Source organism: Diabrotica undecimpunctata, chromosome 4 (assembly GCF_040954645.1).
Source record: "Diabrotica undecimpunctata isolate CICGRU chromosome 4, icDiaUnde3, whole genome shotgun sequence".
In the NCBI taxonomy this organism is placed as follows: Eukaryota; Metazoa; Arthropoda; class Insecta; order Coleoptera; family Chrysomelidae; genus Diabrotica; species Diabrotica undecimpunctata.
In genome coordinates this window covers 58,403,870-58,416,048 of record NC_092806.1, presented here as the reverse complement: position 1 = coordinate 58,416,048, position 12,179 = coordinate 58,403,870, and the positions used below count along the sequence as shown (strand labels likewise).

Below are 12,179 nucleotides of genomic sequence, written 5' to 3'. Positions count from 1 at the left end.
GTTGATCTGAAACTTTAAGTCAGCTTGGAGATCCATATCTGTAGAAATGAAATAAGGGTACTTTTATTTATACTATTTGAGTACTAATGTGTTAATGATCCTTCATAATAACTGACTTTTGTATCACAATATATTTCTTGTGTTTCCACAATTTCCTCTGTTTACAATAGTGTCCTTCCAATTATAATTTAAAGTTTGTTTATTTTTTTTGGACTTAATTCCAAGCTTTTATCGCACTACATTTTATTGGAGAAGAAATGGAGTTTATTGGACCACAACTGAAATGGATAATTTTGGATTTTTTAAAATAATATGCTGAAAGTTATTAACTGTACGTTCAGATACTTTTTCTGAATAATTGCACAAAACTTGTCATAACATTTTCAAAAACAATGTAGTCAAACACTGATTCAGTATACCTATTTATTCTCTTCTTAAATCAAGCAAGACACTTCCTATATCTGGCACATAATGATTGTCCTTTGTACCAAACAATGTTGTTTCATTAAACTCCTCCACCATGCTCCTGATAAAATTTAGCAACTGTGGTATGGGAATTTATTTCTTCTGCCTCAATCCTGGTTTTACCAATCTTTACCCACCTCATGTAACTAAAGTGTTTTACATTTACAAAGGGCATATACAGCAGTTTCTTCCTTAATTTTGCATTTCCTGCACTATGCTTCTTTCTTCCTACCTATGTTGTAAAGACGTTTCCCCAGTTGAAAGTCCTGTCATTTCTTATTGTTGTCTTCAGCTCTATACTAAAATCACAATCAAGATGCACTAGGAATAAACAAACCAAGGCACTTGAATGTTACAAATGTTGAATGTTTACAATGTATAAACTTTGTAAATCATGATTTGGGATTTATACAATGTATATACATTGTAAATCATTATTTGAGAGTGCTCCTTGTAACATTTAACGTGTCATGGTTAGTTTATTTCTAGTGCATCTTGATTGTAATTTTAGTATAGTCTGGTAAAAACCACTAAACTAAACAAAAGCCTCTTGTCAATATTGATAATTATCTTCTTTATATAATATTAATGCTGTAGGACTCTTATTTGTCATTGCGATTTTTTCCAGTGACTTTTGAATTTCATTTCTTAAGGCATTTTTAGCGATTTTACATAATGGTCTAAAAACTCTTGCTATTAAGTGAAATTTACATTTTTCTTTGATCTGTTCAAAATTTTTTTAAAAGTATTTTTTAAATGAATATAATTGTTTCTTTCTTTTTGTCATATTTCTCTTTTCTTTTTTGTAGTCATGATCCGATATAATTAAGAGTATTACAGATTTATGAAGCGGTAGATTTTTTAACTCCAATGTTATAGTAAACTCCAGAGATATGTGGCTTATTGAAAGTCTAGTCCATTCAAAGATAAACGCGTGAAAAAGATTAAAGAATTTTTCAAGTCCTTCTCCAAAGCAAAGGGAAGCTTGAAATTTCAAAGATAAAACTTAAGCCACATACTGTTTATTTTTTATTTATTTATTTCAAGCCCTATGAACATTTCTATAATATATGTCCTCAGTTCATAGCCATAGTTCTGAAGATAATGTCAAATATATTTCCATTATTGTGGTTCTTCCCATTAAATCCAGTAGATATGATAAAAGCCACTTTATTGAAATTTATATGAACTTAGCAATTTATACAACTTGTTCTAACATAGCAGAAGAATATTTATTTTATAAATAAATCACTGTGTTGGGGATGTTAATGTAATCTAAAAATATACAACCAATAGATAAAATTAATAATGCATGTTGAGTATTGTCCTTGGGTACAGACTGTTAAACATTGAGAAATAGGCCAGATAAGATTTGTTAAAAAGCGTTGTTGATCTTTCTAATAATATAATGATATATACAATTGACATATAAATCTGAACACCCATTATTATTAACTGTGTATACATGGTAGCAAAATAAACAATCTAAACTTCTATGTGATTGAAACAACTTACACAGGTAAATCAATTAATAATGTATTGATGCACCTCAGTGTGCAATACACTCTTGGATGTGCCTGTGCTCGCTTCTGATTAGGTGGTCAATATTGTCCCTGAGTATCTCGTTGTATGCCCTAATTAACTCCTCCCGAAGTGGTTCCAATGTTTGAGGAGGGTGCTCTAAATTTAGAAGTCTATGACCCATCATGTCCCACATGTGTTCAATTGCCAATAAATCTGAGGATCTCGGAGGCTGGGGCAAAAGATTGACTCCAGTGTGTTCAAAGCCTGCTTCTGAAAAATTGGTTGGAGGGTCTAAAGGTAGGGTATGAGATCTGGTTCCAGAATTTCTTCTACATATTGTTTGTACTGAGCTGTCGTGTTACCTCTGACGAAGATTAGAGGTGACCTTGAACCATAAGCGATGGCATATAAACATCGCTTATAGCATAGCATATAGCTTGAAGCATAAGCGATAACCCCAATTGTGCGGTGCAAGTGCTGGTGTGGGCGAAATGGAAGTGGGTCAAAACTACAAATTCGACGAAAAATTAATTGCATCCCAATTGGTCATCCATGTTCTGCATTAGACCTGGTAGAGGACAAGCAGTCTCTTAAAGCCATCAACCTTAGGTCACTATCTGAGCTCTCTGTTGTTCTTCCGCGCCGCCCTGTGTACCCGATCTTCGTGTTCGGCGTTCTTGACGCCGTGCCAGATAACATCTTAACACAGTATTTAAACTCCTGTGAATCTTATTCGCAATTTCCTGAAAAAAGTCTTGGCTTCTCTTAGGCCAACTATCCATCTCCTATCCCCACCCTATCAAACTAGCTCAGTTAATGGAAATTTGCGCGTTTTCATACTCCGTAAACGATCAAAAAACCCAAGAAAGAAAATTCTTTAGCCCAATTTAGAAGAAAAAAATGAATAAAAAACAAACCTGAACTGATATGGCATTTATTGTTTTTGCCAAGACTAGCCTGTGTACCAAATTTTATTAAAATAAAATAAATTATAATGCTTGTTTGGATTTCTATGTCACTTAGTACATTATTTTCCCAGTTTATAGGCCTGAAATTGTTTATTCCTGATGTTTGAATTGGTATGTACCAGTACATATAAATCTGTAATGCTGAGAATAGTGTACGAAACCAAAGAATGGGTGCTATTACCGATAAGCAATAAGCTTTACAGATAGAAGTAATGAAAACGAAAAATGATGTTTATCGAATATTTAAATATATGAGATATGTCTAAGCTGCCTAGATCTGTAGTAAATTGGATTATTTTAGCTCCTTCACGGTACAGAACGTACACAATGGCCTCATACAACGCAGACACTCTAGGAAAATACAGGATTAAGGAACAATATGAAGTCACCTCTACATCCGCTCCCACATTGCCTTTTAAAATGTCTTCTGCGGTTTTAGACAAAACATCAGGGACAAACAATTCCGGAACATGGCCTATTAACTCCGAAAACAAAGTAGCCCTTTTAATATTTTCGTCCCAGATAAATGATCAGCAGATGCAAATAAAATAATTATATTTATCTCAAATAACCCAAATAAATAAGTGAATGGTATACTCACTATTTGTGTTGTTTATTTGTACAATTTTTAACAGTCTTTGAACACTTATGTCCTCAGAACCTGTGGTAATACTTTTTGCTACATTTTAAGCAAAAATTGAATTTGAAGTTGTTGTATTTTTTATTTTATTTGGAATTCTAGCTCCAAAAATAAGAACCGGAAGACAGTGTCACTAAAATTAATAAAATTCCACTAGGCTTCATTTTTGTATTTATTTAGTGTGTATATATATTGTGTATTTTTGGAGCTAAACGTTAAGGTGTAGTGAAAGTATTATTTTTAATTTTTTTGTGGTTATACTTTTTATTTATATGGAATTCAAATTATTCTTTGCAATCTTCTCATTTAACTTAAAACTGTGTAAAGTTCATAAAGTTTATACGATATCAATTAAACAAGTATAAAAACAAAATATTCTACTTGAGTGTCCGTGCCTTCTGTAAAACATTGGCGGCGCAATAGAAATTAAATAATAAACTTTTATTTATAAATTAAGGTCTAATATTTATTAACCAGTAATAAATTGTTAGTTATTCATGTTTCTTTATGAAATTGACACCAAAGGTTCCAGTTCACAACTAGGTACAGAAGTTCTTAACAAATAAAGAAAAACGTGCAATGATTATATTAAAAATAAACAACAGTCATTCAAATGAAAGAAAATAAGTGGGAGAAACTGACATCATTTCACAGAATATACAACATCGGTGTGTTATGTGCATAGTGGATTACATGTAGCCCCAAATTGGTGCAACAGAAATACCTAACCGCTAAAAGTTCGAGACATAATCCAAACTAATCAAAGGAATATGTCAGCCCTTACTAACTGAAGATGAATATTATAGTCAAAAAATTTTTATTGGTGACCGTGATGATTTGCCTGTCTGCCTTGGTCTTAAAAATCAGTTTGAAAAAGGGCTGACTTTTTAGCTTATACACATTTATAATAACTTTGATATTGTTTTGTCACATGCTTATAAGCAGGCTCCATAAAAAGCTGGTGAAAAAACATACTTTCCAAAAAAAAACCTATGACCAATAAGAACCTAGATAGCATTTTATTCTTAAAATCATATTTACACTGTTTATTAAACATTAAAAGGTGAAAATTGAAATGATTCTAAATGAAGATCTAAATTTTATGATCCAACTTATAGATGGCATATACAGTGAACTGTTAAAAAGTTATAACCCGTTAAAATGATGGTACTCGTAAAACACCACCATGGAAAAATGGAGGGTAGAATTGTCCGAGCTCCGTTTTTTTTTAATTGAAACTTCAACTTGACGCGGTCTGGTAAAATTTGCAATATCTCGGCAACAGCACGTAGAACCTTCCATTTTTTTTAAACTCTGGTAGATCAGGCTTAAAGTATTAAGAATTGTGCTATTTTCACCTCTCTGCAAATCCTTAAAAAATAAATTGATTAAATTTAATGAAGATAAGTAGCTAATAAGTATAAATAATATTTTTGTAGTTCACCCCTCCACTCTTCCGTGGCGGTACTTTACGAGTACCATAACTTTAACGATTTATAACTTGTTACTCCTCTCCTATACAGTGAATCATAAAATTTAGATTTTCGTTTATAATCTTTTCAATATTCACCTCTTAATCTTAATAAACAATGGACATATGATTTTAAGAAACAAATGCTGTCTTGTTGATCATTGGTCATTGAAGGTTTTGATTTTTTTTTGGGAAGAGGGTTGTTCACCAGCTTTTTATTGAGCCTACTTACGAGCATGTGACATAAAAAATGGAAAAAGTTATCATAAATGTCTATAAGTTACCCTTTTTCAAACTGTTTTAAAATAACAAATTTAATAAAATTCTGCAGTTTTTTTAATTATAGTTTCCGTGAAGATATAAGAAATTTTGCCTGACGCTGGTGGGATCACCCTACCGATTTAGTATTATAATAATAAACAACAGATCCTCAAGGAGCGGATTCGCTAAAATTAACAAAAAAGTTCAAGTACATATAATATTTTATTAGGGTTGGAATAATAAATATAAAATTAAATATATCATATATTTATTACGTATTTATATCTATGTAGTTATAGTTATGTTATTATGTACAATGAAATAAGAGAAATGAACAAATTAAAGAAATTAAGGAAAATAATGTTAATAACAGTAAAAGATTAAAAGAGTGGTAGCAAAAATCAGAATTAAAAAAGATAATACAATTAGAAACAATAACATAAAAAAATAAAATTTGAAGTTTAGATGGAAAAAAATAATTACAAATTACAACTCCATGTCACTATCGCTGTCATCTTCAATAAAATCGGCATCATCTAATGTTATAATTATTGGTTTAATATGTGAGGTTAATGTTCTGTAATGATCTTCCGTTTTTATAACATGTGAAACACAATTTTGCCACAGTGTTGGGGAAATCTTTTTTATTTCTTCTACAGTATGTGATACTGATTGGCTACTAAATTTGGAACAGCAGTTGTTTCGCCGTAAACTTCCCTTAAGTTGGTTCCAGATTAAGTCAATTGGGTTGAAAACACAGTAATAAGGAGGTAATCGCAATATAATATGACCATCACATTTGGCTAATTCGTCTATAAAAAACTGTTTCTCAAATACTTTTGTGTGAAGAACTTCCTACATTTCTGTAGGAATTGTAACTGTAATTTTCATACAAGTTACTCGTCATATTTTCATGGTAAGCTTTGAATCTTTAATGTTTTTTGCAGATAGTAAAAAACTTTCTCCTCCAAGATAGTCATTTTTGGATCCAATGTTCAGAATAATTATTCGCTGACCTCTATTAATTGGATAGTTGGGTGCACACTTAATAGAGTCGTCTGTCCAACCTCTTTGAGCAGTATCGTAGGTATCGAACCATGTTTCATCCAGATGAAATATCGGTCTTCCTCTATCTCTAAATTTAGATATAGCATCCAAGTATTCGTTTCTCCAGTTAATAAGTCGAGGGGAATCCATTATTGACAATCGCTTATTAATTTTCTTGTATCGAAAACCAATGTGATTCAAAAACCTTGATAAAGTTGAAGGCGAATACGTAATAGAATAGTCTTTAACAGATTGATCATAGATCATACTAAGCATTGGAACTAGGATCTTTGAATATAAATTATAAACTGCTCTTCTAATTACCTCAGCGTCTTTTTCATTTACTGCTTTATATGCAGAAAAGTCACTCTGCTTTTTACGAGGTTGAATTCTATCTGTAACAATTTTCCACACTGTTATATATTGCATCCTTGTCAATTGAGATGTTGCCTTGATGAGAAATTTACCGTCTTCTGGATTTGGATTATCTTCTTTTATTGTTTGATAAACATTCCTAATAATTTCTTTGGCATCATCAAATAAATGTAAACGTGTTTTACACTTATACACCTATTCCTGACATTTTACTTGAATAGTCGTGACCTAGCCATTGATCTAAATGCAAGAAAATAACTGCCTGAATGTGCAAATGTCAAACTTAAATATGTTTGCCCCCTTTCATAATGTTTCATAAATTATGTTTTCTAGATAAATAAGTGATACCTAATTATACCTAAATACCTATTAGCACGAGAATTATAATGTGTAAAGCTAAAGAATAATAATAAGAGGTATCCTTTATCTTTAACTAATATAATACTTGCTAAAGCTTTTTTAATTTTCTTTTATTTAAAGATAGAAAGCCTCATTATCGAAAGTCCATTGTATTTAAAGTGAAAACAACATAAAACAGATAATATTGTATTAATAATATTAATACAATATAAATTGTTTGTGATCGTTAATAATAATTGATTCCAAGCAACTTAATTTCAGATGAGTAAGCAAAGATGACTAATTCGTGTATAGCAAAATTTTTTTTAATGCGATGCTTTGTGTAGAAATTTTAATTTTAACAATTTATTTGCACTGATAGGTAACGAGTCAGTTCTATAAATAATATAAAGTCCGGTCCTAGTAAGCTGTTCCAAAACTATTGCTACCCGTCACAAAGACAATTGAGGGATTAGTAACATCAATAGGTGTTGTTCATTATTATAATACTGGGTTCGACTGAGTCATCCCACCAGCCTAAGGCCAAATTTCTTATATCTTGAACCAAACTATACCTTTAAAATGAACCCTTATAAAATCAATTTCGATTTTCAAAATACCTGTAGAAAGGCTGTCTGGGCAAGTACAGCTGTTTATATAATCACTCTCCAGGGTAAACAAATTGAATAACTTATAAATTATTTGGTTGATCTATTTGAAATTTAGCACACTTTAATAACTCATTAACTGCCACTATTTTGAGTAGTTATATTACATGTCATTATGCAGTATATAACAAAGTTACTATCATTTATAAATTACTGCAAAAATAAGAGTATTTTGCAAATATCTTGGTGAATTGTGTATGAAATGTATTTTAATTTAGAAACTCGCAAATTGAAAAACTTTTTAAGATCTACAATTTTTTCCACCGTTTTTTTTTTCTAAACTGTATAAGAAACTTTTTATAGGCAAAACAGAGACACATTGTAGTGTTCGATATCGTATGTGGTTTGCTATTCTGTGTATTACTTGTAACTTGAAAAAACATTTTTATTAATCAAATGTTTATTTTTTCAGTGAAATAGAAGATCTGACCAGGAACACCTGACACTAGATTGAGAAAAAATACACAATAAGTGTTTTAGTTATATAAAAATACAACAATCTGTGATGGAGTGAGTTTGTACTACTAGAAAAATGTTTTTGTTAGATTTACAAGTATCGCGCGGATTTATTGTACACAACTATATCGGTTCACTCTTTCATTGAGCCAAAATCTCATGGGTGTTTAGGAAAAAAGCTGCGGGTTCGGCTCAACTCGTTTACTGATCGGTATTTGTCTTTCCAACAAAAACGTTAGAAAATTGAAAAAGAGAAAAGAAACAAAAATTTGTCCTGGTGTCAGTATTAAGATTTTAGACTTATAGCGATACGCATTTTGATATGTCCCTAATTTTGATCGTTTTTATATATCGCGAATCGTCTTTTCAGTTCCAATCAAGCGCGGAGTTATATACCACAAATCAAAAATTCGGTATCGAAAAAATACTAAATAAAATTAACAAATTTGTAGTAATTTTTTAATAAGTATTTTTAAAATGGTTAAAGTGGGGGACAAAGAAAATGCTACTACGATTTTTTAACACCAAAATATTAATGGCACCAACTAGGTCCCTCTTTTTGTGTGTTTAGCGATTGATAATAGACTGTAAATGACGTGTTTTGATTATTTTATAAGTTGCCAAAATGGAGAGGATATTATAAAAAAATCTTTAGAAATTATATATCTAATGTTTACAAAAAGTTTGGCAACCAGTAACAATTTTGATGCAAATAATTTCACAAAAATTCTAAATCATATTGAGATGAAATTAATTAATGCGGGTTTTAGGAATAGTTGAACAGTTAATTATGACTCGTTTAGAAGATGTAAAAGATGGTACGTCTTTATTTATTAATTGTATCACATTTCTTATCTTTTTTAATTAAATTTTAATGACACATAGCGACATAGTTACCACAGTGACTATTTCATCAAGATTAAACATTAGCAAACTTGTTGAAAGAGCTGCGTCTGCAGTACCATCTGGGATTCATAAGGAACTTTAGTTTAAAAGAAACGGAAAAAGACAATTCAATTTTTTGATATGTATACAACTAACCCCAAACTTTATGTCCTATAAGAGGAAATGAAGAATAGCAAAAAAGTGGCATTTAAAAATACATGAAATATACAACCTTAACTGTAATATGTAGTTAAAAGTTACTTGAATCTTTTAAGCCTACTAAATTTTTCGTAAACATTGGATATATTAAGAAAAACACCTTACACATTATGAATAAAAGTTGACATAATATTTATTTTTTGTTTATAGATAATAATTATGTTTTAATAATTTAAGTGTATAGAAAAATGACTTTTGATGTCTTTCTTTTTTTTTCTTTAATGTGATTGGTGTTCTTCGAGATAATTATAGCTAGAATGCTTCCAATATTCATACAATTTAATTGTGAGACTAATAAATGATTGGGTTGATAGAAGTGTAAAAAGCACTCAACTTAAAACAGAAACGTTTTCCATTTGCAAGGATCTTCCATCTTCTATATCCGTTGTGCAATTTGTAACAAAACCGAATTAAGACTTAATTAGGTAAAATGATCTACGGAAAAGCCATCGAAGAGTTGATGTATTCAGTATTCTATTAGTTTCGGAAAGGAAATGGGATTGTAATTTTCAAGTGATTTTAGTATTATACTTTAAAGTTTCAAGTACATTGAGGAACAGAGTTTTTATTGTCTGGTAACTATTTGAATAAGTTAGATATTTGCCTTCATCTTAAGTACCTGTGTACGTCAGGTCATGTCGGTAGACATTCAATGTTAATTTAGAACCCTTCCTTATCCCATATCAAAACTCCCGAACACTAATCAACTGTTTACAAAAATTAAAAGCTCTTCTTAGCATTTTTTTATTAAATCATAAATGAATAAATCTAAATAAATTATCCTTGTAATTGGAAAACGAACTCTAAAACTAATATTGAATGGTTTGTGAAATAAAACATGTTAGACATACTTTTTCACCAAAATAGAGAGCAAACCAAGATTTTGTGTGATGATGCTATGAAATCGAATTACTGAATCTGTCAATTTCGTTTTTTTTTGTGTTGATTGTATTGAAGGTAGTTGGTGCTGGATTAAATGATTTAATCTCTCAACAGAAGCCATTCACATCATAGCAATTTCGAATGATATGAAAAAGAAAAAAAAATAGGAGTATTTATGTATATTTTTATTGGCTCTAGAAAATTGTGAGAATATTCTTTTTATACTGTAGCTTACGTTGTGTGAATATGAATTTAGTTTATGGATTACGTACTTGAGTTCTTATTGGAAACACGTGAAAGTGGTATAAAGGCAAATTTAACGAAAATTTTTACGGAAATCTTCTGTTTATACAGTTTTACTTTGTAATTATGAAATTCCTAAAAAGAAATTGTTGGGTGGGAATCGGGGCAGTAATTTCAATGCGTGGCCTTTTACTCTTTCTTAGAAATGTTATGTTTATTTTGATAATTTGTTATTTATAACCGGATAACTATTACTATAGCATGGACTTTTGTTTTATTAAGGTCATTTTGAAATAAAATTATATGGAAATAACTCTAGTGTTTTATTTGAAAAATATTGGTGGGTTAATACATGTAAAGTAAGATGACAAGTTTATATGGGATTAAGCTTGTAATGATTATATAAGACACAACGTGGAATTAGAACCAAAAAACAAACATGATAGAAAAAGCTACAAACAATACAGTGCAATTGGAAGAAAATACGTGGAGGGAACATGAAATGGAAAAAGAACTGAATAAGGACCTGAGCAAATATAAAGACGATAACACAGACAGAAACCGCATTTAAAGGGCAGTATAATGACAATCAAGGAGAAGGCCATTTTAAAAATGGCAACACGGAAGGTAAGAGGCACAAAAGGAAAAGAAATGGAATATTATACTGACTCAGTGGCGCACCCAGGGGGGAGGTAACCCCCCCCAGGGCCCTATTCCAACACTTATCACACATTTTAAGGACTCAAAATGAAGGTAGACATCATAAAAAAAATTTCGGTGACCAACCAAAAACCCCCCAGAGGCAAATTCTAGGTGCGCTACTGTACTGACGTCGTAAGCAAAAAACGCAGTATCTACACAAGGTATGAAACGGATAAAAATTAGGTTGACTTTGCGAAGCTGTGAATTTGTTTTGGTTTTAGTAAATTTATGAAAATCTTAGTTTTTGTTAAATATACAAACTATTTCATAATTATTAATAAAAAAATCAGATACTCCGTTAGTGCTAACAATCTGATACTTCCCGTTAGGAGGTTTGCTTAGAAAAAATGGTTACTGAATTTTCGCTAAGTAGCTGTCTGTCTACAATAATTTGCTGGTTTAACTAAACATTTATAATATTCAAATCAGTTTTAAAAAGTAAATAATTAAACAGATAGGAAAATATTGTGAATACACAAATATTTTTTTAAATAGCAAAATAGTGTTAAAAAAGTTGTTTTTGTAATATATTTTTTATCTTTCGTTTCTCACTCATCACGCACAGGAAAATTAATCCAAAAGTTTTTTTCTGTTTTCTGGAGCTGCATTAATATGCTTCAATAACTTGTCACGTTTCCTATTTTTGAAATCACATTGGTTTAGGTAGTGATGGAGGGGTTTCCATGTTTTTACATTCCAAAATACTTTCAATCTTTTTGTTTTTTAAGAAATCAAGTTCCGTCATTTCTGAGCTGGAATGAGATTCTTTTAACATACTCTTTTTCTGACGAAGTGTACTTGAACCACGTTAGCCACGAGTGGGATCTTTTTTCAATTTAATTCATGAGGTATAATCAACCCATTGATAAAAATCTGAAATATTCATTTGTTTCACTTCTACAGATTTTCTTTAAGTCTGGACTGCATTGAAAAAGTCTTGGAAGTCTTACCTTGTTTTCTTAGAGATTTTTATTCATCACATTATGGTGGAAGCTATCTGCCGACATAAATGTATGGCCATCTTCAAAATAGTT

The 12,179-nt window shown here is 30.7% G+C and overlaps 1 protein-coding gene across 4 annotated transcripts in view; it reads left to right on the top strand.

Moving 5' to 3' along the window:
* tral (LSM14 family protein trailer hitch) overlaps positions 1 to 10,756 on the top strand; it is a 31,376-nt gene extending 20,620 nt beyond the window's left edge. For all 4 annotated transcript variants that reach the window (XM_072529524.1, XM_072529523.1, XM_072529525.1 and 1 more), the window contains one exon: positions 8,171 to 10,756. In XM_072529524.1, the coding sequence (XP_072385625.1) occupies positions 8,171 to 8,178 (8 nt within the window). In that variant the 3' untranslated portion in view covers positions 8,179 to 10,756. The remainder of the gene's footprint in view (positions 1 to 8,170) is intronic.
* Positions 10,757 to 12,179: the final 1,423 nt, after the last annotated feature.